We start from the raw sequence: 23,472 nt of genomic DNA, 5'->3' as shown, positions 1-23,472 counted from the left end.
ATTTCCTTTGCAATAGGGGAGAGCTCTACCTGAAATACCTCCACCTGAGGCCACCCCTTCCTCTTGACATTCTCGGTTCCAGTTCTGTCTTTGCTCCAATGCCTGTCCTGGCCACCCACCTGAAAGTGCTCTCTTCGGAAGGTCTCTGAAATGGTGTTTGCCTGTGGAGAGTGTTCATTAGCCTCTTTCGTAGTTCTCTGTGAAGTAATAGGCTTTCTGAGGGCAGTGTGCCCAGTGACCCTTACTGGTCTGGAAGGAGCTGGGGCCATTGATCACTGCATCACTGAGGCTACTTGCTCTTTGCTGTTGGTGGCTGATTCCACTGAAGAGATGTTAAATTATATGTTAATTCTGTGACTCCTCCTTTGATAGAGTTGTTTACAGAAGAAGGAGCGCTGTCTAAAAGGAGAGGATAGAGTGCAAACTTGGGAATTTGTGTCACCTGGTAGATAATTAGGGCTTTCCAGGTGGCACTAGTGATACAGAATCTGCCTGCCAGTGCAGGAGACAGACATGGGTTCTATCCCAGGGTCCAGAAGAAACCTTGGAGTAGGAAATGGCAAGCCACTTCAGTATAAAATGAAATGAGTTTCTTAGGCTCCAGTGTCGTCTTGATTCATGGAGACATTCCAGGTTCCTATGCAATATTGCTCTTTAAAGCATCAGACCTTGCTTCTATCACCAGTCACATCTGCAACTGGGTATTGTTTTTGCTTTGGCTCCATCCCTTCATTCTTTCTGGAGTTATTTCTCCAGTAGCATATTGGGCATCTACCGACCTGGGGAGTTCCTCTTTCAGTATCCTGTCATTTTGCCTTTTCATACTGTTCATGGGGTTCTCAAGGCAAGAATACTGAAGTGGTTTGCCATTCCCTTCTCCAGTGGACCACATTCTGTCAGACCACTCCACCATGACCCTCCCATCTTGGATGGCCCCACATGGCATGGCTTAGTTTCGTTGAGTTAGACAAGGCTGTGGTCCATGTGATCAGATTGGCTAGTTTTCTGTGAGTATGGTTTCAGTGTGTCTGCCCTCTGATGCCCTCTTGCAACACCTACCATCTTACTTGGGTTTCTCTTACCTTGGATGTGGGCTATCTCTTCACGGCTGCTCCAGCAAAGCACACCCACTGTTCCTTACCTTAAACGAAGGGTATCTCCTCACGGCCACCCCTCCTGACCTTGAATGTGGAGTATCTCCTCTCAGTCCTCCTGTGAGAGTGAATGTCAACATTCTAGGAATCAGCAAACTAAAATGGACTGGAATGGGTGAATTTAACTCAGATGACCATTATATCTACTAGTGTGGGCGGGAATGCCTTAGAAGAAATGGTCAACAAAAGAGTCCAAAATGAAGAACTTGGGTGCAATCTCAAAAATGACAGAATGATCTCTGTTTGTTTCCAAGGCAAACCATTCAATATCATGGTAATCCAAGCCTATGCCCCAACCAGTAATGCTGAAGAAGCTGAAGTTGAATGGTTCTATGAAGACCTACAAGACCTTTTAGAACTAACACCCCCAAAATAAGTCCTTTTCATTATAGGGGACTGGAGTGCAAAAGTAGGAAGTCAAGAAACACCTGGAGTAACAGGCAAATTTGGCCTTGGAGTACGGAATGAAGCAGGGCAAAGACTAATAGAGTTTTGCCAAGAGAACACACTGGTCATAGCAAACACCCTCTTCCAACAACACAAGAGAAGACTCTACACATGGACATCACTAGATGGGCAACACTGAAATCAAATTGATTATATTCTTTGCAGCCAAAGATGGAGAAGCTCTAACAGTCAGCAAAAATAAGACCAGGAGCTGACTGTGGCTCAAATCGTGAACTCCTTATTGCCAAATTCAGACTTAAATTGAAGAAAGTAGCAAAAACCACTAGACCATTCAGGTATGACCTAAATCAAATCACTTATGATTATACAATGGAACTGATAAATAGATTTCAGGGACTAGATCTGATAGACAGAGTGCCTGATGAACTATGGATGGAGGTTCATGACATTGTACAGGAGACAGGGATCAAGACCATCCCCATGGAAAAGAAATGCAAAAAAAGCAAAATGGCTGTCTGGGGAGGCTTTACAAATAGCTGAGAAAAGAAGAGAAGCGAAAAGCAACAGAGAAAAGGAGAGTTATAAGCAACTGAATGCAGAGTTCCAAAGAATAGCAAGGAGAGATAAGAAACCGTTCCTCAGCGATCAGGGCAAAGAAATAGAGGAAAACAACAGAATGGGAAAGACTAGGGATCTTTTCAAGAAAATTAGAGATACCAAGGAAACATTTCATGCAAAGACGAGCTCGATAAAGGACAGAAATGGTATGGACCTAACAGAAGCAGAAGATATTAAGAACAGGTGGCCAGAATACCCAGAAGAACTGTACAAAAAAGAGCTTCACGACCCAGATAATCACGATGGTGTGATCACTCACCTAGAGCCAGACATCCTGGAATGTGAAGTCAAGTGGGCCTTAGGAAGCATCACTATAAACAAAGCTAGTGGAGGTGATGGAATTCCAGTTGAGCTATTTCAAATCCTAAAAGATGATGCTCTGAAAGTACTGCACTCAATATGCCAGCAAATTTGGAAAACTCAGCAGTGGCCACAGGACTGGAAAAGGTCAGTTTTCATTCCAATCCCAAAGAAAGGCAATGCCAAAGAATGCTCAAACTACTGCACAATTGCATTCATCTCACATGCTAGTAAAGTAATGCTCAAAATTCTCCAAGTCAGGCTTCAGCAATACATGAACTGTGAACTTCCTGATCTTCAAGTTGGATTTAGAAACAGCAGAGGAATCAAAGATCAAATTGCCAACATCTGCTGGATCACGGAAAAAGCAAGACAGTTCCAGAAAAACATCTATTTCTGCTTTATTGACTATGCCAAAGCCTTTGACTGTGTGGATCACAATAAACTGTGGAAAATTCTGAAAGAGATGGGCATACCAGAGCACCTGACCTGCCTCTTGCGAAACCTATATGCAGGTCAGGAAGCAACAGACATGGAACAACAGACTGGTTCCAAACAGGAAATGGAGTACGTCACCCTGCTTGTTTAATTTCTATGCAGCGTACATCATGAGAAACACTGGGCTGGATGAAGCACAAGCTGGAATCAAGATTGCCGAGAGAAATGTCAATAACCTCAGATATGCAGATGACACCACCCTTATGGTAGAAAGTGAAGAGGAACTAAAGAACCTCTTGATGAAAGTGAAATAGGACAGTGAAAAAGTTGGCTTAAACTTCAGAACATCTATTCAGAAAACGAAGATCATGGCATCTGGTCCCATCACTTCATGGCAAATAGATGGGGAAACAGTGGAAACAGTGGCAGACTTTATTTTGGGGGGGCTCCAAAATGACTGCAGATGGTGATTGCAGCCATGAAATTAAAAAACGCTTACTCCTTGGAAGGAAAGTTATAACTAACCTAGATAGCATATTCAAAAGCAGAGATATTATCTTGCCAACAAAGGTCTGTCTAGTCAAGGCTATAGGTTTTCCAGTGGTCATGTATGGATGTGAGAGTTGGACTGTGAGGAAGGCTGAGCGCCGAAGAATAGAAGCTTTTGAACTGCGGTGTTGGAGAAGACTCTTGAGAGTCCCTTGGACTGCAAGGAGATCCAACCAGTCCATCCTAAAGGAGATCAGTCCTGGGTGTTCATTGGAAGGACTGATGCTAAAGCTGAAACTCCAATAGTTTGGCCACCTCATGTGAAGAGTTGACTCATTGGAAAAGACTCTGATGCTGGGAGGGATTGGGGGCAGGAGAAGAAGGGGACGACAGAGGATGAGATGGGTAGATGGCATCACTGACTTGATGGACATGAGTTTGGGTGAACTCCGGGAGTTGGTGATGGACAGGGAGGCCTGGCGTGCTGCGATTCATGGGGTCGCAAAGAGTCAGACACGACTGAGCGACTGAACTGAACTGAGGCTCCTGTGTGAGTCACAGGTCACATGTTGGGAAGCACAAGTATTAACATCTAGAATAGCTCCACATGATATTTGTATGCATAAGATAATGTATAAAATCATGTCCTCTAGGAAGAGATGGCTCCAAGGGGTAAAGTGGTTTTATCTAGTGATGTATCTTCTCATTTGATTCCTGTTTTTTTAAAGTCCTGATTTTGCCTCTTTTTTTTTGCCTGCCTTTTCCTGCACACTGTCATCTACTTCACTAATGGTACAATTTCTAAAAGTATTTAATTTCCAGAAATGTAATATAGCAGTCTTTGCTCAGATTGCAAACATTAAATATGAAAAGAATGCTAAATGTGAAAATTTACATTGAACAAAACATTTCCTATATATTATGTAGTACTTTTAAAATTATAATCATTTTGAGTGACATAAATTCAAGGCTACAGTTGGAAAAGATATTTCAGGGTTTGGTTTCTCAGCAAATGTTTCAAACCGACAAGAATTATGAAATGTTTTTCAATTTTAAAAAGAAAAAAATTTTATGTTGCTCTGAAAACTGTAAATACCAATTTCTTAGAACACCAAAAGTCATGTAAGTTCTTTGACATTGCATAATTTTGTAGTTGATCAAGAGAAAAATACACTCATTTGTATATCTTTAAAGAATTGGGTGCCATTTTTAAAAAGTCTGGTAATAACGTAATTATTAAGAACTAAGTAGAACTAATTAGCTTGGGTGTGTTTGCTCTACCTGCTTGCCTTCTGGTTTAAAGAAGAACACTGGATCTTGTTTGCTTAAGAATTTTAACAGTTGCTTTTCCCTCTACTGAACCAGTAAGAAGTAAATGCAGCTTTAAAATTCCTAGGTTGATTTCCTGCATTAGTCACCTGGCAGAGAAGTGAATTCAGTCTTCCTTCAGCAAAATGAGAGGCATAAGTCTTTCAGTGTGAGTAGGGTCCTGAAGCAGTTTCCAGTTTATTGCCATGGTACTTAGGAGTCCCTGGTCTCTACATCCTTAAGAGGAATTCAGTGCCATGAAAATACTGCCCTGTCCGTGTAGCTAGAGACCTACATGTTTAATTTAGCACAGCTTAAAAAGCTGTCCCTGCTTCTTAACACAGACTCTGAGGTTGGGACAACTTAATTTGTTTTGATTTAAAATTTGAGCTTGACATATTTCTTGTCTACCTGAATATATGGATGATTTCAAACATGTACAAAATTAAGCAGAAGAGTATAACAACCACTCATGTACCATCAGCTGACTTCAAAAAATTAGAAACATGGGCCAGTCGTGTTTTATCTAGATTCCTGCCCACCAACCCCATCCTCCAACCACACACACCTTGTACTGTTTTGAAGCAAATTCTAAACATCATCTGTAAACATTTACTGATACATAACATTTCAATATATATCTCTAAAAGATAAGGCTCTGTTTTTTTAAGCTGTTATCACACCTGGGAAAAATTATCCAAAATTCCATAACATCAACATACAGTCTGTTTAAATTTCCAATTGTTTTATAAATGTAGTGCGTGTGTCCTTTTTTCCGCTGTTTTTTTGGACTCAGTACACAAATAAAGACTATGTGTTGCAATTTTTTGCTGTGTATTTTAATGTACTTTTTAACCTAAAAGTTTTAATTTCGGAAACTTCAAACTTAAAAGTATAGAAAATATGTATCAGGCATGCATTTAACAAATGTTAACCTTACAGTATATTTGCTTCAGACATCTCTTTGCCCTGCCCCCCATTTTTGAAAGAAATGTTAGATATGAAATCCCTTCCCCTTATCTTTTTTTTTTCTCTTCAGCATTGACCAGTATCCTGCAATTGGTGTATATCATTTACACAGTATGTTTTTATGTCAGAAACATGTATATGTATCCATAAATATATATCCTTTGTTTTGTTTTAACAAAAAATATATTGTTTATTGTGTATGTAGGTATCCATAAACATGTCATATTTTTGTTAAAATAAAACAAAAAATCATATTTATTGCATATATTCATAAACATGTATTTTTATTTTGTTTTAACAAAACAAACATGATATCTTGTTTATTTTCTATGGATACATATATATGTTCAGTTCAGTTCAGTTGCTCAGTCATCTCCAACTCTTTGCGACCCCATGAACTGCAACACACCAGGCCTCCCTGTCCATCACCAACTCCCGGAGTTCACCCAAACCCATGTCCATTGAGTCGGTGATGCCATCCAACCATCTCATCCTCTGTCATCCCCTTGTCCTCCTGCCCTCAATCTTTCCCAGCATCAGGGTCTTTTCAGATGAATCAGCTCTTCGCATCAGGTGGCCAAATATTGGAGTTTCAGCTTAGAAAACAAAAATATATATCTTGTCTATGGAAACATATATATGTAGTGATGGCATAAAAAGAGCCTGTTCTCCATCTTTACCCTCTCCCCGCATGTATATGTGTATGTATGTCTATTTGCAACTTACTTTTTTTCACTCAGTGCATCTTCATACAGGTAGCACAAAGAGTTAATTTTAGAATGTTGTATGCTATCCCATCATGTGGATAAACCCCCACGTATTCATTACCCTGTGTTTTTGTGCTCAGTTGTATCTGACTCTGCTACCCCATGGACTGAATTCCACCAGGCTCCTCGGTCCATGGAGTGTTCCAGGCTAGAATACTGGAGTGGGTTGCCATTTCCTACTCCAGAGGACCTTCTGGGAAGCCCTATTCATTACCCACCTAATGAGCCATTAGGATATTTCCAGTTTTTCTAAATTACAAGTGATTGTCAGTAAACATCCTTATATGCATGTCTCTTTGTGCACACGAGTGAGAGTTTATGTAGATTATGAACACCTGTAAGTGGTAGGGATGTCTTTGATTTTTCTGGGTGTTGCTGATTTCTCTCTAAAATTGTATGTAGTATCACTCTCAGCAGCAAAATACGAGAGGTCCAGTTTCTCCAGATTTTCCCCAATGCACAGTATTGTTAGGTTTCTAAATACTGCCTGATATCATGGGTATAGAATAGGTATCCCCTTTCTTGGGTTTCCCAGGTAGCGCCAGTGGTAAATGGTAACCCGCCTGCCAATGCAGGAGACCCAGGAGAAGATACTAGAAAGTTGTTGTGCCCTTCTCCAGGGGATCTTCCTGACCTGGGGGTCAAACCGCATCTCCTGCGGTTCCTGCATTGCAGGGGGATTCTTTACTGCTGAGCCATCCAGGAAGCTGGTAATTTTGATCAGTGGTTCACAAAGTGTGATTTGGAGTGTCTTAGTATTTTCTAGTTCTGCTGAAATGGATTATCATAAACTTTAGTTCAGTCTCTCAGTTGTGCCTGACTCTTTGCAACCCCATGGACTATAGCACGCCAGGCCTCCCTGTCTATCACCAACTCCTGGCATTTACTCAAACTCATGTCCATTAAGTTGGTGATGCCATCCATCTCATCCTCTATCATCCCTTCTCCTCCCACTTTCAATCTTTCCCAGCATCAGGGTCTTTTCAAATGAGTCAGTTCTTCGCATCAGGTGGCCAAAGTATTGGAGTTTCAGCTTCAGCATCAGTCCTTCCAATGAATATTCAGGACTGATTTCCTTTAGGATGGACTGGTTGGATCTCCTTGCAGTCCAAGGGACTTTCAAGAGTCTTCTCCAACACCACAGTTCAAAAGCATCAATTCTTCAGCACTCAGCTTTCTTTATAGTCCAAATCTCACATCAATACATGACTACTGGAAAAACCAGAGCCTTGTCTAGATGGACCTTTGTTGGCAAAGTAATGTCTCTGCTTTTTAATATGCTGTCTAGGTTGGTCATAACTTTTCTTCCAAGGGGTAAACGTCTTGTAATTTCATGGCTGCAATCACCATCTGCAGTGATTTGGAGCCCCCCAAAATAAAGTCAGCCATTGTTTCCACTGTTTCCCAGTCTATTTCCCATGAAGTGATGGGACCAGATGACATGACCTTAGTTTTCTGAATGTTGAGCTTTAAGCCAACTTTTTCTCTTTCCTCTTTCACTTTCATCAAGTGGCTCTTCAGTTCTTCTTCACTTTCTGCCATAAGGGTGGTATCATCTGCATATCTGAAGTTATGGACATTTCTCCTGGCAATCTTGATTCCAGCTTGTGCTTCATCCAGCCCAATGTTTCTCATGATATACTTTGCATAAAAGTTAAATAAGCAGGGTGACGTTATACAGCCTTGACGTACTCCTTTTCCAGTCTGTTGTTCCATGTCCAGTTCTAACCTTTGCTTCCTGACCTGCATACATATTTCTCAAGAGGCAGGGAAGGTGATCTGATATTCCCATCTCTTTCAGAATTTTCCACAGTTTGTGGTGATCCACACAATCAAAGGCTTTGTAATACTCAATAAATCAGAAGTAGATGTTTTTATGGAACTGTCTTGCTTTTTCCATGATCCAACGGGTGTTGGCAATCTGATCTCTGGTTCCTCTGCCTTTTCTAAACTCAGCTTGAACATCTGGAAGTTCACGGTTTACGTACTGTTGAAGCCTGGCTTGGAAAATTTTGAGCATTACTTTACTAGCGTGTGAGATGAGTGCAATTGTGCAGTAGTTTGAGCATTCTTTGGCATTGCCTTTCTTTGGGATTGGAATGAAAACTGACCTTTTCCAGTCCTGTGGCCACTGCTGAGTTTTCCACATTTGCTGGCATATTGAGTGCAGTACTTTCAAAGCATCATCTTTTAGGATTTGAAATAGCTCAACTGGGATTCCATCACCTCCACTAGCTTTGCTCATAGTGCTGCTTCCTAAGGCCCACTTGACTTCACATTCCAGGATGTCTGGCTCTAGGTGAGTGATCACACCATTGTGATTATCTGGGTCATGAAGATCTTTTTTATATAGTTTGTGTATTCTTGCCACATCTTCTTAATATCTTCTGCTTCTGTTAGGTCCATACCATTTCTGTCCTTTATTGAGCCCATCTTTGTATGAAATGTTCCCTTGGTATCTCTGATTTTCTTGAAGAGATCTCTAGTCTTTCCCATTCTGTTGTTTTCCTCTATTTCTTTGCACTGATCGCTGAGGAAGTCTCTCTTCTCTCTCCTTGCTATTCTTTGGAAGTATGCATTCAAATGGGTATATGTTCCCTTTTCTCCTTTGCTTTTCACTTCTCTTCTTTCCACAGGTATTTGTAAGGCCTCCTCAGAGAGCCATTTTGCTTTTTTGCATTTCTTTTCCATGTGGATGGTCTTGATCCCTGTCTCCTGTACCATGTCATGAACTTTTGTCCATAGTTCTTCAGGCACTCTGTCTATCAGATCTAATCCCTTGAATCTATTTCTCACTTCCACTGTATAATCGTAAGGGATTTGATTTAGGTCATATCTGAATGGTCTAGTGGTTTTTTCTACTTTCTTAAATTTCAATCTGAATTTGGCAATAAGGAGTTCACGATCTGAGCCACAGTCAGCTCCCTGTCTTGTTTTTGCTGACTGTATAGAGCTTCTCTATATGTATAAACTGGTGACTTAAAACAACAGAAATTCCTTATCTCATGGTTTTCTCAGCTTTTCCATTGGCTCAGCGGTAAGAATCTATTTGCAATACAGGAGACAGGGGTTCGATCCCTGGGTCAGGAAGATCTCCTGGAGGAGGGCATGGCAATCCACTCCAGTATTCTTGCCTGGAGAATCTCGTGGACAGAGGAGCCTGATGGGCTACGGTCTGTAGGGTTGCAAAGAGTTGGACATAACTCAAGCAACTTAGGAGTGCCTGCAACCCCTTTCTTTCAATTTCTACTTCCCTAATTACCAGTGAAACTTAGCACCTTTTTTGTATTTATGTTTCTGCCTCTCTGAGTGCCTGATCATAAAGTTTTTTTCCAACAACAGGTATTAGAATTTCAAAAGACCCCAGTCTTAACTATATAGACACATCAATTCTTTTTGAATAGACTAAATGTATTTTTTTCTTTAAGAAGTAGTTTTCAAGAAATTATAAATATAGTTACATCTGGACATTTAAGATTGGAAAAGGACATTTGTGAGATGTGAGCTTTGTCAGATGGAGAAAAATCACCTGTATGAGCAGAAGCTACCAAAAATAATATTATTGACTGTTCTACCCTACTGATACTTTCACCATCTGCCTTATTTTTTCATTTGCTCACTTTTTTTTCCTACCTCCAGGGTTCCTATACTTCTCTCAATAACCCATCAATATTATTTTAAACACATTCAACACATTCCAAAATCTATCAGCTTCATCGTCCCTCCTGCACATTCCCCTTCCAGAATCCTCTGTCCTCTCATTCTAATAAACCCAGTTGCCGTCCCAGCCAGGAGTGTATTGATAGCCGTCACTTGGGACATCTCTTCTCATCTCTTCTCTGTTGGATTCTATTGCTCTCATTCCCATCCTCTCTCTTTTATAGCATATTAAGACACACCTTTATTTGATGGAGCATATTTCTAAGTCTTTCTTAGAAAAGATTTAATAATGAAAACAAATTGTTTCCACATTAGTTGAAATGTCTTTTTTTTAATTGTAGTTTCGGTTTCACTCTTGTTTTAATGGTAAATTCCTATTCTTTTGCTGATATCTGTTACTAAGTGATAATTCACTTACCGTCACATGAAATGAACCAACTAAATAAAAGCATAAAATGTATCTTTCATTTCATTTATTTATTTTTGCTACTTTTACACTTGGTTTTTATAGTATATCTGGGCTTAGAATTCTAGATCAAAATCATTTTCCTTCAGAATTCTGAAGGATTTGATTTTTCTACTTCTCAGCATTGCTGTTGAAAAGTCTAATGCCTTTCTGATTCCTAATCCTTTATTTATAACCCGCTTGTGCTTTGGGAGTCTCTAGAATGATCACTTTATTCATTCCTGGATGAATTTTATAATATGCCGTAGTGTAGTCTTTTATTAAAATCATTTTTACTAGTTACTCATTAGGTTCTTTCAGTTGAGAAATATACTGTTATTTCCTTTGAATCTGTGACATTTTCTTCCTTAGAAAACTGGGCTAGTCTTCAGATTTATCTTACTGGAACTCTTTCTGGTTATAAATTAAATCTCTTAGAGCCTCTGATTTTTCTGTTTTGTTTTTTCCATTCATTTCCATTTCTTCATGTTCTTGTTCTACTTCCTGAGAGATTTTCTTGCCCTTAACCTCCTAATATTTCATTGATTAAAAAAAAAAATCAGCTAGCAAATTTTTAATTTCTAGGAGTTTTTTTCTCTTCTGTTATAGTTCCTATTTTATGGAAACTTACTTGGTGGCTGAAATATTTTTAAAATACATTTTTAAAGATTGTTTATTGTGGTGTTTGGATGCTTTCTTGCATTCAGCTTCTTGTGTTCCTGAGTTGTGTTTTGTTTTCAAGTTAGGTTTGCCTCTGTTTTAGGCTCTCTTTTCCATATTCCATAGCATACCTACCATTTTGGATTGGTGTGAAGTTTTGAATTGCATTGAATGTTTGACTCAAAGTCAAATAATGTTAGTGGCTTAAAGAGAGAAGTTCTATTATGCAGTTCTATCATGATTCCATTTTCAACTTGATTCCTACTGAGAAGATGAGGATTAGAATAAATGAAATTGTAAGGTATTTTCTAAATATAAGAATTCCAAATTGGTGATTCCCACAAATCTAATTAGAGTAGACAGAATTTTTGAATAAGGTATTCACGAATTCGTTAATTCATTTGACAATATATATTGACATCTACTATCATTAGGAACTGAAATTAACTTTGATATTGTTGGACTAGATGTACAACTTTTAGTTCCTATTTCTTAAAAAATATTGCTTTTTAATTTTTAACTCTTAAATTAAAATTTTTTTTTAATTAAGCTTTTTAATTTTCAGAAGGCTAAAGAATAGGAATCCAAATTCCAGATGAACCTTATCAATTATTGCCATGGACAAATGGACCAAGGAAATAAAATGAAATCTTTTCTGAATTATATTTCACTAGGAGATGTTAGATTTTCTAGACAGGAGTGAAGGCCATATCTGAATCTGTATTATTTTTTATAGGGAGCTGTTAAACTCAAATGAACCTCGTCTATTTTATGGAACACGTACATAGAAATTGTTTATCTTTCTAAATAGATATAAACCCCTACACAGCACTTGCCAATGACTTGTCATACAGTTGTAATAAAATTGATCTAGACATATTTCACATCCAAAAGAGGCATCTAATTTATTGCCATAGTATTCTGTTTATATCAGATATATGAAGCTATGCTATTAGAATAACAGAGACCCCTTAATAATCCAAGTATATGAGCTTTCCTGGTGGGTTAGCCAGTAAACAATCTGCCTGCAATACAGGAGACCCAGGTTTGATGGCTGAGTTGGGAAGATCCCCTGAAGAAGGGAATGGCTACCCACTCCAATATTCTTGCCTAGAGAAATCCATGGACAGAGGAGCCTGGTGGGCTACAGTCCATGTGGTGGCAAAGACTCAGACATGACTGAGCAACTAACATTTTCTTGAAAGACTATGGACTTTAAAAAAATTGATCATGAAACAAATACAAAAGTAGAGAGAATCATTTAATGAATTAATAATTACCAACAGCCAGTCTGGTTCATTGATGACCTTTTCTCTGTTCTCTCATATTAGGTTATCTTAAGCAAATCCAGGACTTCCTATCATTTCATCTAAAAATACTTGAGTATCTTTCTCCAGAAGATATATACTCTTTCTTTCTCTTTTTAAGTGTCACTGCAGTATCATTATTACACCTTAAAATTTTTAACATTTTTTACCTAAAATCATACTCTGAGTACTTGAATTTCTCTGATTGTCTCAATTTTTTCCCTTTGTTTGAATTGGGATCCAAATAATTGCATATATTGCATCTGGTTTGTATATCTTTCAAGTCTCTTTTAATCTAAAGTTCCCTCACCTTAAAAAAAAAAATCTTACAATTTATTGAAAAGACTGGGTTATTTATTTGCTGAAAAGACTTTTTTCTGAAAAAGTTGTATTTTCTGAAGAACTTGCTGTGTTCTGGGTTTTGCTGACTGCATCCCTGTGGTGTCACTTAACATAATCTTCTGTCCCTGTATTTCCTGTATATATAAACTGGTAGTTGGGAATAGATATTGGATACTTGACTAGATACAATCTTAATTTTTTGACATGAAAAATATCTTCATAGATGGAGTTGTCTACTTCCTATATTGCATATGTTGAATATTTCCTCTTGCATCCTATCAGGAGGCTTGCTCTATCTGTTTTTCTGATTAAGATTGACTCATGGGTTCAGGTGCTGCCAGCTTGATCTATCCATTAAAACGTTCCCCATCAGCTCTTTTCCAAACGCTTCTAGGAACTGTTGATGATGATTGAGTCCTCAAACAGACATTATGTACAGGGTTCCGAGTTTCTGAATTTGGAAAATCTCACCTATTTGCAGCTTCCTACCCCTGATTTATCTTGGCATGTTGGACATTTATTGTCTTTTCCTTCCTTGGTCTATAATAGACTTACTACTCTCTAGTACACTCTTCCCCCAACTGTACTGCGCAGAACGCAGCACTGCGAAGCACACTGTGAGAAAAATCTCCCCGAGTTCGGGGCCTGCCACATACAGTTTTTCCCTCTTAGAAATTTATAATACAGGTGAGCCTATTGAAGCTCTGAGGAATCTGTCAGTAAAGAAACTTGATTAACCCAGAATTTCATCAACTTGCTTGATTACTATATTCTTTTATCATTAATACCTATTAGTATCCTGATTAGAGAAACCCACCTGGAGATGCATCTCAAAGAAGAGGGGAAGGTGGAGGCGCTTGTCCCATCCTCCTGTGAGGCTTTCTGATGTTAAGGTCATGACTCGGTAACATGGGCACCCTTCAAGGCTAAGAGCAAAGCAAAGTTCACACAGAGAACTGATATACCATAACGCATCTTGTGTTAATATGGTTTTATCTTCATTACATCGATTGCTTCAGTTGCTGTGTTTCTTGTTAGTGTTATCTACATAACCAACTTGATAGTTCCTAATATGTTAATTACCAGTAAGAAAATAAAGCCCAACTCTAACAGTCACAACTTAAAACTTTTTCAGTTTGCTTTCTTAGATTACAAATTTACACATATACACCACACGCATTCATGTGCACACACTCCCCTCCCAGAGCACACTTCAGTGATTTTATTTCCGGTGCAGTATTGGTATAGGAGTAATAAAGGGAATCATAGTACTCGTTGGGTCTTTGCCTTCAGATATCAGCTCCAGATTGGTTTTTATGCCAGATGCCTACATGTTGTTTGTGGCTCGCTATGGGAAATGCAGTTGAGCACAATTAGTGAGAGAGACCGATTTTCTTCGACTCTGAGGACACCTTGAGTTTTGTACAATAAGTGTTTTCCATTAGAAGGAAAATGCTGTGCATTAGTGCTCTTGAGAAAAATATAGTAATTGCCAGTAATGCCATCAGGAAACAATTTTTTAAATGTTTTGCAGTACAAGCATGAATTGATCATAAATGGGGAATACAGCTTATTATTGGAACAGACTTGGAACATGAATCACAATTCTTTTTGAAGTGGTGTTATTCTAGGAAAGTGTGAATTTTGATTTTAGGAACACACGCAAGGGATACAGTAATAAGGAGTATAATTCAGAACACTTCATTAAAATAAATAAGAATGGAGCCAAGACCCAGAGGACATGAAACTCTGTTTTGTGAGTCTTGTTGGAGAATGGAATGGGATAAGACACAAGAAAGCTGACATGGCATCACCAATGATCCCAATATTGATTCAACATGCTTTTGTAGCACTGGGCTGCTGGCCGCCTGGCCGACAGGTAATGGGGAGCTAAATTCAGACCTAGAGAGTTAATGTTTATGACGGAAGTTGTACTGGTGCTTTTAAGTTGAAACAAAGCTTGTCTTTAAAAATTATCAGGATTTAAAATGCTCTTCTGTTCAGAAAATCCAGAAAAAGGCAAAGACTACTTGCATTAAATATTTTAAAACAATAGACAACTCTGTTCTTTATGACGAATTACTCTTAGGTTTGCTGTTCATAGAAGGGAAGATCAAATGTAGAATTTGACCGTGGACCTTATCTTCTACTTGTGAAGTAGCTTTCCAAATACTGTACTCTGAGGGCTATTTGTGCTCAAATCAAATACATGTTGTTAGGAAGATTAAAAGTAGAAGGATGGGACATAGGTCTGGAAACTACCCTAAAAACATTCTTTTAAACGCAACTTAAGGTAATAAGTTTGTATTCCTCGAGCAAAAAGCAGTTGAGAAATGCATCCATTTGTTGCAATTCTGGAATAGTATTTGGTGCATTACTGAGCCAAAACACATATGAAAAGATTCTCCCACAATATAAGAAGTTTAAGAGGTCTGAATGATTTTGGTTCCGTCCTTCATGAACTGAAGTCCAGAGAGCAGAAGTGACTTGCCCAAGGTTACATTTTACCTTGTGCTGTAAAAGATCATGTCTCAGCTTGGGAAGCACTTCATTCATTTCCAGTGTGAGACATGGTTGCATTTTACACCTTGACATTACTGTCTGGTCTTGAAAATAACTGATTATCCTGTGGGCTCAACAGAACAATGATAATGAGGGACTGTTGGAGGGAAGGCTGATTTTCCTTCCGGCTTGTGTCAACTTTTCAGGAGCTGATTCCTAAGGTTGTATGTCATCCCAGATCCCATGTTCTCTTCCTTAATAGTTTGAAATTCCAATAGCAGGTGAGCAGAGTGAAAATGATTACTTCAAATGTCAACCAACAGGTTGCAACAAGGGGCTAAAAATGGGGGGTGGGGGTTTGAAGAACTGTCTCTGAGTATCAGTGCATCTTGCAGCCCAATGGCCTGGGCATTTTCTGCTTCCCACCCATAAGACAAAGGGGATAGCACCGGCCAAAATGCGGGCATTTATAATTTTTAGAAACTTCATGAGAAGACTGACATAGACCCTACAAGAAGTCTAAGGAAATTTCTTGTGAAGGATGAAGTTTTAGGCTATGAAGAAAATTTCAGCGAAATAGGAAAAAACCATATGTGTGCTTAGTTTCGTTGTGCTTAGACTCTTTGTAACCCCATGGACTGTAGCCCACCAGGCTCCTCTGTCCATGGGGAGTCTCCAAGCAAGAATACTGGAGTGGATTGCCATGCCCTCCTCCAGGGGATCTTCCCAACCCGGGGATCGAACCCAGGTAGCCTTCATTACAGGCAGATTCTTTACCAGCTGATCTACCAGGGAAGCCCATATACCAAGATGGTACTCCTGCACTTGGTTTAGCTAGACTTTGATGTGTTTCAGCTTCTCTGTTCTTATTTTAAGGTTAATAATGTTCATTCATTGTTTGGAAAACTCAGCAGTGGCCACAGGACTGGAAAAGGTCAGTTTTCATTCCAATCGCAAAGAAAGGCAGTGCCAAAGAATGTTCAAAGTACTGCGCAATTACACTCATCTCACATGCTAGCAAAGTAATGCTCAAAATTCTCCAAGCCAGGCTTCAGCAATACGTAAACTGTGAACTTCCAGATGTTCAAGCTGGATTTAGAAAAGGCAGAAGAACCAGATATCAAATTGCCAACATCAGTTGGGTCATCAAGAAAGCAAGAGAGTTCCAGAAAAACATCTACTTCTGCTTTATTGACTGCACCCAAGCCTTTGTGTGGATCACCGCAAACTATGGAAAATTCTGAAAGAGATGAGAATACCAGACCGCCTTGCCTGCCTCTTGAGAAATCTGTAGGTAGGTCAAGGAGCAACAGTTAGAACTGGTTCCAGATTGGGAAAGGAGTATGTCAAGGCTGTATATTGTCACTCTGCTTATTTAACTTATATGCAGAATACATCATGCAAAATGCCAGGCTGGATGAAGCACAACCTGGAATCAAGATTGCCGGGAGAAATATCAGTAACCTCAGATACACAGATGACACCACCCTTATGGCAGAAAGTGAAGAACTAAAGAGCCTCTTGTTGAAAGTGAAAGAGGAGAGTGAAAAAGTTGGCTTAAGACTCAGCATTCAGAAAACTAAGATCATGGCATCCGGTCTCATCACTTCATGGCAAATAGATGGGCAAACAATGGAAACAGACTTTATTTTGGGGGGCTCCACAATCACTGCAGATGGTGACTGCAGCCATGAAATTAAAAGATACTTGCTCTTTGGAAGAAAAGCTATGACCAACTTAGCATATTAAAAAGCAGAGACATTACTTTGCCAACAAAGGTCCGTCTAGTCAAAGCTATGGTTTTTCCAGTGGTCATGTATGGATGTGAGAGTTGGACTATAAAGAAAGCTGAGTGCTGAAGAAGTGATGCTTTTGAATTGTGGTGTTGTAGAAGACTCTTGAGAGATCCTTGGACTGCAAGGAGATCCAACCAGTCCATCCTAAAGAAAATAAGTCCTGAATAGTCATTGGAAGGACTGATGTTGAAGCTGAAACTCCAATATTTGGCCACCTGATGCGAAGAACTGACTCCTTAGAAAAGACCCTGATGCTGGGCAAGATTGAAAGCAGGAGGAGAAGGGGACAACAGAGGATGAGATGGTTGGATATCACCGACTCCATGGACATGAGTTTGGGTAAACTCCAGGAGTTGGTGATGAACAGGGAGGCCTGGCATGCTGCAACCCATGGGGTCGCAAAGAATTATACATGACTGAGTGACTGAACTGAACTGACTGACTGTTCACTCTGTTGAGTTTCCAGAGGTATGATAAGGATCAAATTATTTCTTTTATGTCATCGAAGAGAGACACTTGCATAGATTAAAATGTTCTTTAGAGTTTGACGTTTTATTTCATCATAATAGCATTTGGTTTTTAGTTGACTAAATTATGATTGCATTAATATTTCTCTGCTTAGTTAAAAAAATGAAGTATTTATTTCTATTTCCAGTAATTTATAGGCATTTTGATCACAAATAAAACTGGATGGTTAATTCTACTCCCCAAGAATCCTGCTTTCTGAATCAGAGTGGTTTTACTTTAACAAATGTTTTTTCAGTTTAGGGTTCTGTATGGTGATCATACTCTCTAGGGTGGAACGTGTGGAAAAAGGTGGCTGACCTTGAGAAATATACAATTGCTGGGCTAGGATTCTTTCAAGGTTGAAATGGAGTAATAAAATCAGAAATCATGGTGCAGTTTCTAATTTCAAAGACAGACTGTCTGACCTTGCCTTAATAGTTCAGGTAGAAACCAAGAAGGAACATGAAGAAGGAAATTGAGTTCCCCTCCAGGTGATATACAGCATAACCTTAATACATCTGGGATTTCAACATGGGCCATTCATTCACTTTAGGGTCCAGAAGATGTTTTTTCCTGTATTTTTATTCTTACTTGAAAAAGTTCTGATGAAAAATACCTCTATACCCCCTTTACTCACAAATGAAGAAATCTCCCTTCCACCACCCATGTTTATTCTTTGTTCTCTGTCTTCCTGAACTGGAGCCTACAATTTAAGATAAAAGAATTCTTTCTGATATGGATTTGGTTCTTTGGCTCTTTTTGAACAAGTCTTCTCTTGAAACCATGGTGGGGACTTCCCAGAAACCTAGACTCACCAGTGTTTTGGATTCTTTGCTGCATGTTCCGTACCCGAGAGGGAAACGTATATGGATTAAGGGCTTCCGTTGTGCCCTGCTGTGCCACATTCGTCAGCCATCACTTCCCAACTGGCTCGTTCAATGGATGATTGTCCATCCTCCATGTAGTGCCTCTTGTGCCCTGGCTGCACCTTCTGTGGGCCAGGAGACAGTGCTGTGGTTTGTGGCCTAAGTGAACTGTTCTCTAATCTGCTAGGTGCAAATTTTGAGGTGTGTTTTTGTTTTTTAGGTTGTATATAATATACAACAGTTCAGTTCAGTTCAGTCGCTCAGTCATGTGTGACTCTTTGCGACCCCATGAATCGCAGCACGCCAGGCCTCCCTGTCCATCACCAACTCCTGGAGTTCACTCAGACTCACATCCATTGAGTCTGTGATGCCACCCAGCCATCTCATCCTCTGTCGTCCCCTTCTCCTCCTGCCCCCAATCCCTCCCAGCATCAGTCTTTTCCAATGAGTCAACTCTTCACATGAGGTGGCCAAAGTACTGGAATTTCAGCTTCAGCATCATTCCCTCCAAAGAAATCCCAGGGCTGATCTCCTTCAGAATGGACTGGTTGGATCTCCTTGCAGTCACCATCAGAAGTTTAACTGGAATATTTATTTTTAGAGGTGAAATGGTTTTAAGGGCTGGGACCAGGAGCTGACATTGTGAAAATGTGTGATGACCTCAGACAGGCATAGGAGGAAGAACATTCTAGGTTGATTTATATTGCCCTGGTAGTGAACTCATTGCCTGGGGTTTACTTGATTAAATGAGAGAGGTCCCTAATTTTATAATAATTACTATGTCAGTTTTGAGGAGCTCAGAATGTGTTTTTCTTTCTTTCTCTCTTTCTTTTTTTTTTTTTTTTTTTGGTAAGTGACTCTTCAAAATATGGTCCTTAGGGAGATTACACATTAAACATCCAGGGTGTCTTAATTCAGCAAAGATTGTCAGGTCATTTCCAGCACAATGAGGAATGGGGACCGTGAGAATCTTGAGCAGATGAACATGTGGCAGTGGACCTCTGGGTTCCAGTCTGGATTACCTCCTTTAACCACATGATGGGCAAGAAGTTAACTAGTCTGAGCCTCAGCTTCCCAATCTGTAAATTGTGGGTGATGACATTTGGAGGCTTAAGGGGATGATGACTGTAAACAGCCTGGAACAGCTCCTCTACCCTGTACACAGGGTGGATTTAGAGGTATTTTCAGTAGTTATGTTTTAAGTAGTGAGTGAATACCCTGTATTTGAGGTGCAGGATTTGGAATCAAGGTCAGGAGAATCGCGTCACCTCAATGTAAATGGATCGTTTTCTTTGTGTCCCATTGATACCTAGAGTCAGGAATGGCCTGAACCTTTGGGCAGAGCTGTGGAGTGCAGTCTCCCCTCCTTTCTCCAGCCCCTCCCTGCCCCTCCTTCCCTCCTCCTCCCTTCCCTCCCCCTTCCCCTCTTCTCCTTCCGCCTCCCCCCAGGGTCCTCCTCAGCTGGCCTGGAGGCAAAGGTCAGCCCCTCCAGGTGACCTGTGTCTACTTCCTGTGGCCCTGGCTTCCCCTCTCCGTTGGCTCTGCCTCCTGTTAGAAGTGAGAAAAGGAGGTGTAGCAAAGGAAGCCGCCTCCCTGAAGATGGAGCCTTGTGAGGACATTTAGCTCTTCATTCCAGCCAGGCCTTGCTTCCTGCTTTCTCTACTAACCAAAGATCCTTGTCAGGAGGGTAAAAGTTACAAGCATTTTTGTCATCAGAATAGTGGCAGTTATGTGTATCCATGTAAATAATAGAGGCTTTCAGTAAAATGTGGCAAGGATTATAATGACCTCTTGTTAGTGGCTGAAAAAAGAACAGGTGGGCCTCAGGGCTCTGCATTTTCCCCGCCTGGGTTTCCATATATACTCTGCTTTTTGTTCCTCTTGAAACCAGTTATTTGTAATTTTGCCACATGGTCAAGCTTCGGGGAGGGTGGTCAGTGGAGCAATCCACAGAACATGGTTTGTAGCAAGAGTTATGCTTTTATTTTTTTCCAATCACTCCCCCACCATCCCCCTCTTTGCCTTCCCTTTAAACCATGTATGAGAGAGTTTAATCAGAAAAGGGGAAAATAGATTATGCCCTGCTGTTGCTAGGTAACCAGAAAAATGACAAACCCAGTCAGAGTTGATATTGGAAGAATTTCCCCCCGGAACCTGGCTACTCTTGCTAAGTGATTCGTGGGGTGTTAACAGATTTGCATACTGGTGAGGCTGCAGAGTCTCCATCCTTCATGCCCTTTCTCCCTGCCTCTCACCCCACATCAGGAAAATCCCAGGTACATTATTTGAGTCTTCCAGTCAGTTCTTGACTTTGAGATACTCTGAGGGAAGTCCTTGCAGAGGCAAATATGGCGTATTGCACATAGCCAGAGTAGATAGTGTATTTCTAGGACATTGAACTCATTTTCAGAAATACCTGGGACCCCTTTCTTAGCAGGTGTGGTGTTTGATCAGCTTGCAAATGGTGACAAGTCTTTATTTGTTTCACATTTTACTGGGAGTATTTTGTAAAGGTTTTTTAGCCTTGGGAGACGTATGTACACCCAACCAAAGATTTTAATGATTAAATCACTAGATACCTGCTTTGTTCCTTTCTCATGGGACTCCGCCATTCTCTCCATGGCTGGCTCTGTGGGCATGGTATTGCCCAGCCTTTGAGGGCTCCGTCTCTGATTAATAGTGTCACCTGCCTTGTGGGTCTCAACCTGACTCTCCTGTGACCTGTGCTGTCTGTCTGTTGCAGATTTGAACATCTCTCAGACTGCATACCCACTCCTCCATGACTCAGATCCACGTGGCCTTCAGCTGCAGACGTTTATAGCAGAAGAAAAGCTGAATCTACAGAGAGTGACCAGACAAGATGGAGAAACTGGAAATGGAGCAGAAGAAAATATTGTTTACCTCTGATTGTGTTGTTATTTTTCCAAATGAGACAACATACTGGTATTTTGGGGAGATTTTTTTTTTCCTTTCTTGATGTGTGTGACTGTCCAAAGTACTTTAGGAGTAATGTTTTATATTTTGTGCAGGTTTATTTGAGGGGCATGAGTCTAATAATTAAATTATTGAAACAACTGTGTATCATCATTAACTTATCATACCTAATTTCAGATTTCTGGAGGAGAAATTGACTTTAGATAAGCAGGAAAAATTTCAAAGTTATTGCAGCCCTAGAGTGGAATCCCTCATAGTGTTCTCTACTGGGTCATCTGGTTTTTGGAATGCCTCTTAAGATCGAGATGAAGCACTTTGGATGGAAAGAGTAATATAATGGGCAGACTTTCACAATCATGGCAGCTGGTTAGGGAGCATGGCCTCAGGGCCCTCAAAGGCAGAGAAAGATGGAGGAAAAATCTTTTCTTGGCTAGTCTTGGGACATCAAGGGGGTCACTCATGGTGGTGAGTGTCACAGTCACCATGCAACCAAGGAGTCTCTGTCTGGGCACCTGTCCTAACCAGCTGGCCACTCTGCTGTGGACACAATCTGGACACTTAGGACCTGGGCCAGAGCCTATTCAGATGCACTTTCTAGGTCCTAAAGCTTGTGGTCTTTCAAGTCACAGTTCGGCATCCTCTTTCAACACAGCCCAGAGGCAGAGCCCCAACAAGTCAGTTTGATGTAAAACTTCAGTAACAAAATTTTATTACTGAAGTGAGGCTTTAGTAATGACCTTGCTTCTGTCACCTGGCCCTGTTTCCACCAGCTCCAGAAGCACCAAGGACAACCACTCACCGGAAGGACCTCTGGCCTGAAGTGATTCAAGGACAAAAGCTGCCCTCTTGGTGAAACTTGCTGCCTGAATGTGCTTTTCCACAAAGGAACATTGGCACATCTTGCCTTCAGGGTAATAGGAGTCTTTTGTGAGAAAATAAACCAAGAAATGTTTTCAGTTTGTTCTTCAGAAGTATATGTATATATTTTGGTCAGTGTCAATAAATATATTTTACCTCAGCCTTTCACTTTGAAATTTTTAAATTGTGTAGAGCCATTGTAAAATATACACATCATACTCAAACACAACCTCCCCTTATTAAAAATGAAAATAAAGGAGAAACACTAAATTCACCCAGACATTCAATACTGCTTCTGGCAATTTTAGTCACAATCATATTACATTCAGAGACTAATTTTCACAGACGGATATGTCTTATTAAAATTTTAATCAGTCACTTCATCTCTAAGATGAACTTCTAAGTGATAAGGTGCATCTTCTGTTCCTCAGACATCTAGGGAGAAAAAAAATCTATCTTCCCTCTCTCTCCAATAATGTCTATTCCAGAATTTCCTAGTCTTTGAATAAAGATCTTTTAGATATTTCAGTCTAAATCCTTGCTCCAATAACTATAAATATCTTTCCTTTTTTCCTGACAGAGGATATGGAAATAACCATATGTGAAAATAGGTAAAGATATTCAAAATCCCCATGGAGTTCTTTAAAAATACATGTGCTCAGTTGATTTTCAAGCCCTGCAAACTATGGGACTTTGGGTAGTCACACAGGGAAAGCTTTGGCATCATTTGATATATCTCTATTCATTGGTTCCTCTTGGTAATTTTTAAATTTAATATTATGACTTGTCAACTGAATCTAACTCTCAATGCTTTCTTGATAAGTTTTTCCTTTCCACTTTATCCTCACTATGTAATGAGCTCAGTTCACAGTGGAATTCACTCTGTGACTTCAATACAGTTTCACTCATCTTAGGAGAAGACCACCCTGTTTCTCAGCATCATTAATAAGTTGCCCTCAAAGAACATTTCCCACAACTGAAGATCTTAAAGGAAACCTTCATCCCTTTAAAGATTTGTTGTAGAAAGAAAGCAGCATTTCTGCCCTGTCCCTTCCAAGCTTCATAAATTCATGTGCATCTTATTTGCAGTCCAGGCTTCTCTGTACTTCATCAGGACTGCATAATTGTTGGAGTCCTGTAACAC

General features: G+C 39.9%; 1 protein-coding gene across 2 annotated transcripts in view; it reads left to right on the top strand.

The window, feature by feature from the left end:
* The window catches only part of ARHGEF28 (Rho guanine nucleotide exchange factor 28), a 134,342-nt gene extending 112,793 nt beyond the window's left edge, over positions 1-21,549 (top strand). For both annotated transcript variants that reach the window (XM_068990373.1, XM_068990372.1), the window contains one exon: positions 21,280-21,549. In XM_068990373.1, coding sequence (XP_068846474.1) covers positions 21,280-21,443 — 164 coding nt within the window. In that variant the 3' untranslated portion in view covers positions 21,444-21,549. The remainder of the gene's footprint in view (positions 1-21,279) is intronic.
* Positions 21,550-23,472: the final 1,923 nt, after the last annotated feature.

The sequence above is a fragment of the Capricornis sumatraensis genome, chromosome 18 (genome assembly GCF_032405125.1).
Source record: "Capricornis sumatraensis isolate serow.1 chromosome 18, serow.2, whole genome shotgun sequence".
Lineage (NCBI taxonomy): Eukaryota > Metazoa > Chordata > Mammalia > Artiodactyla > Bovidae > Capricornis > Capricornis sumatraensis.
The sequence above is the reverse complement of the archived record's forward strand: the minus strand, read 5'-3'. Positions and strand labels throughout refer to the sequence as shown.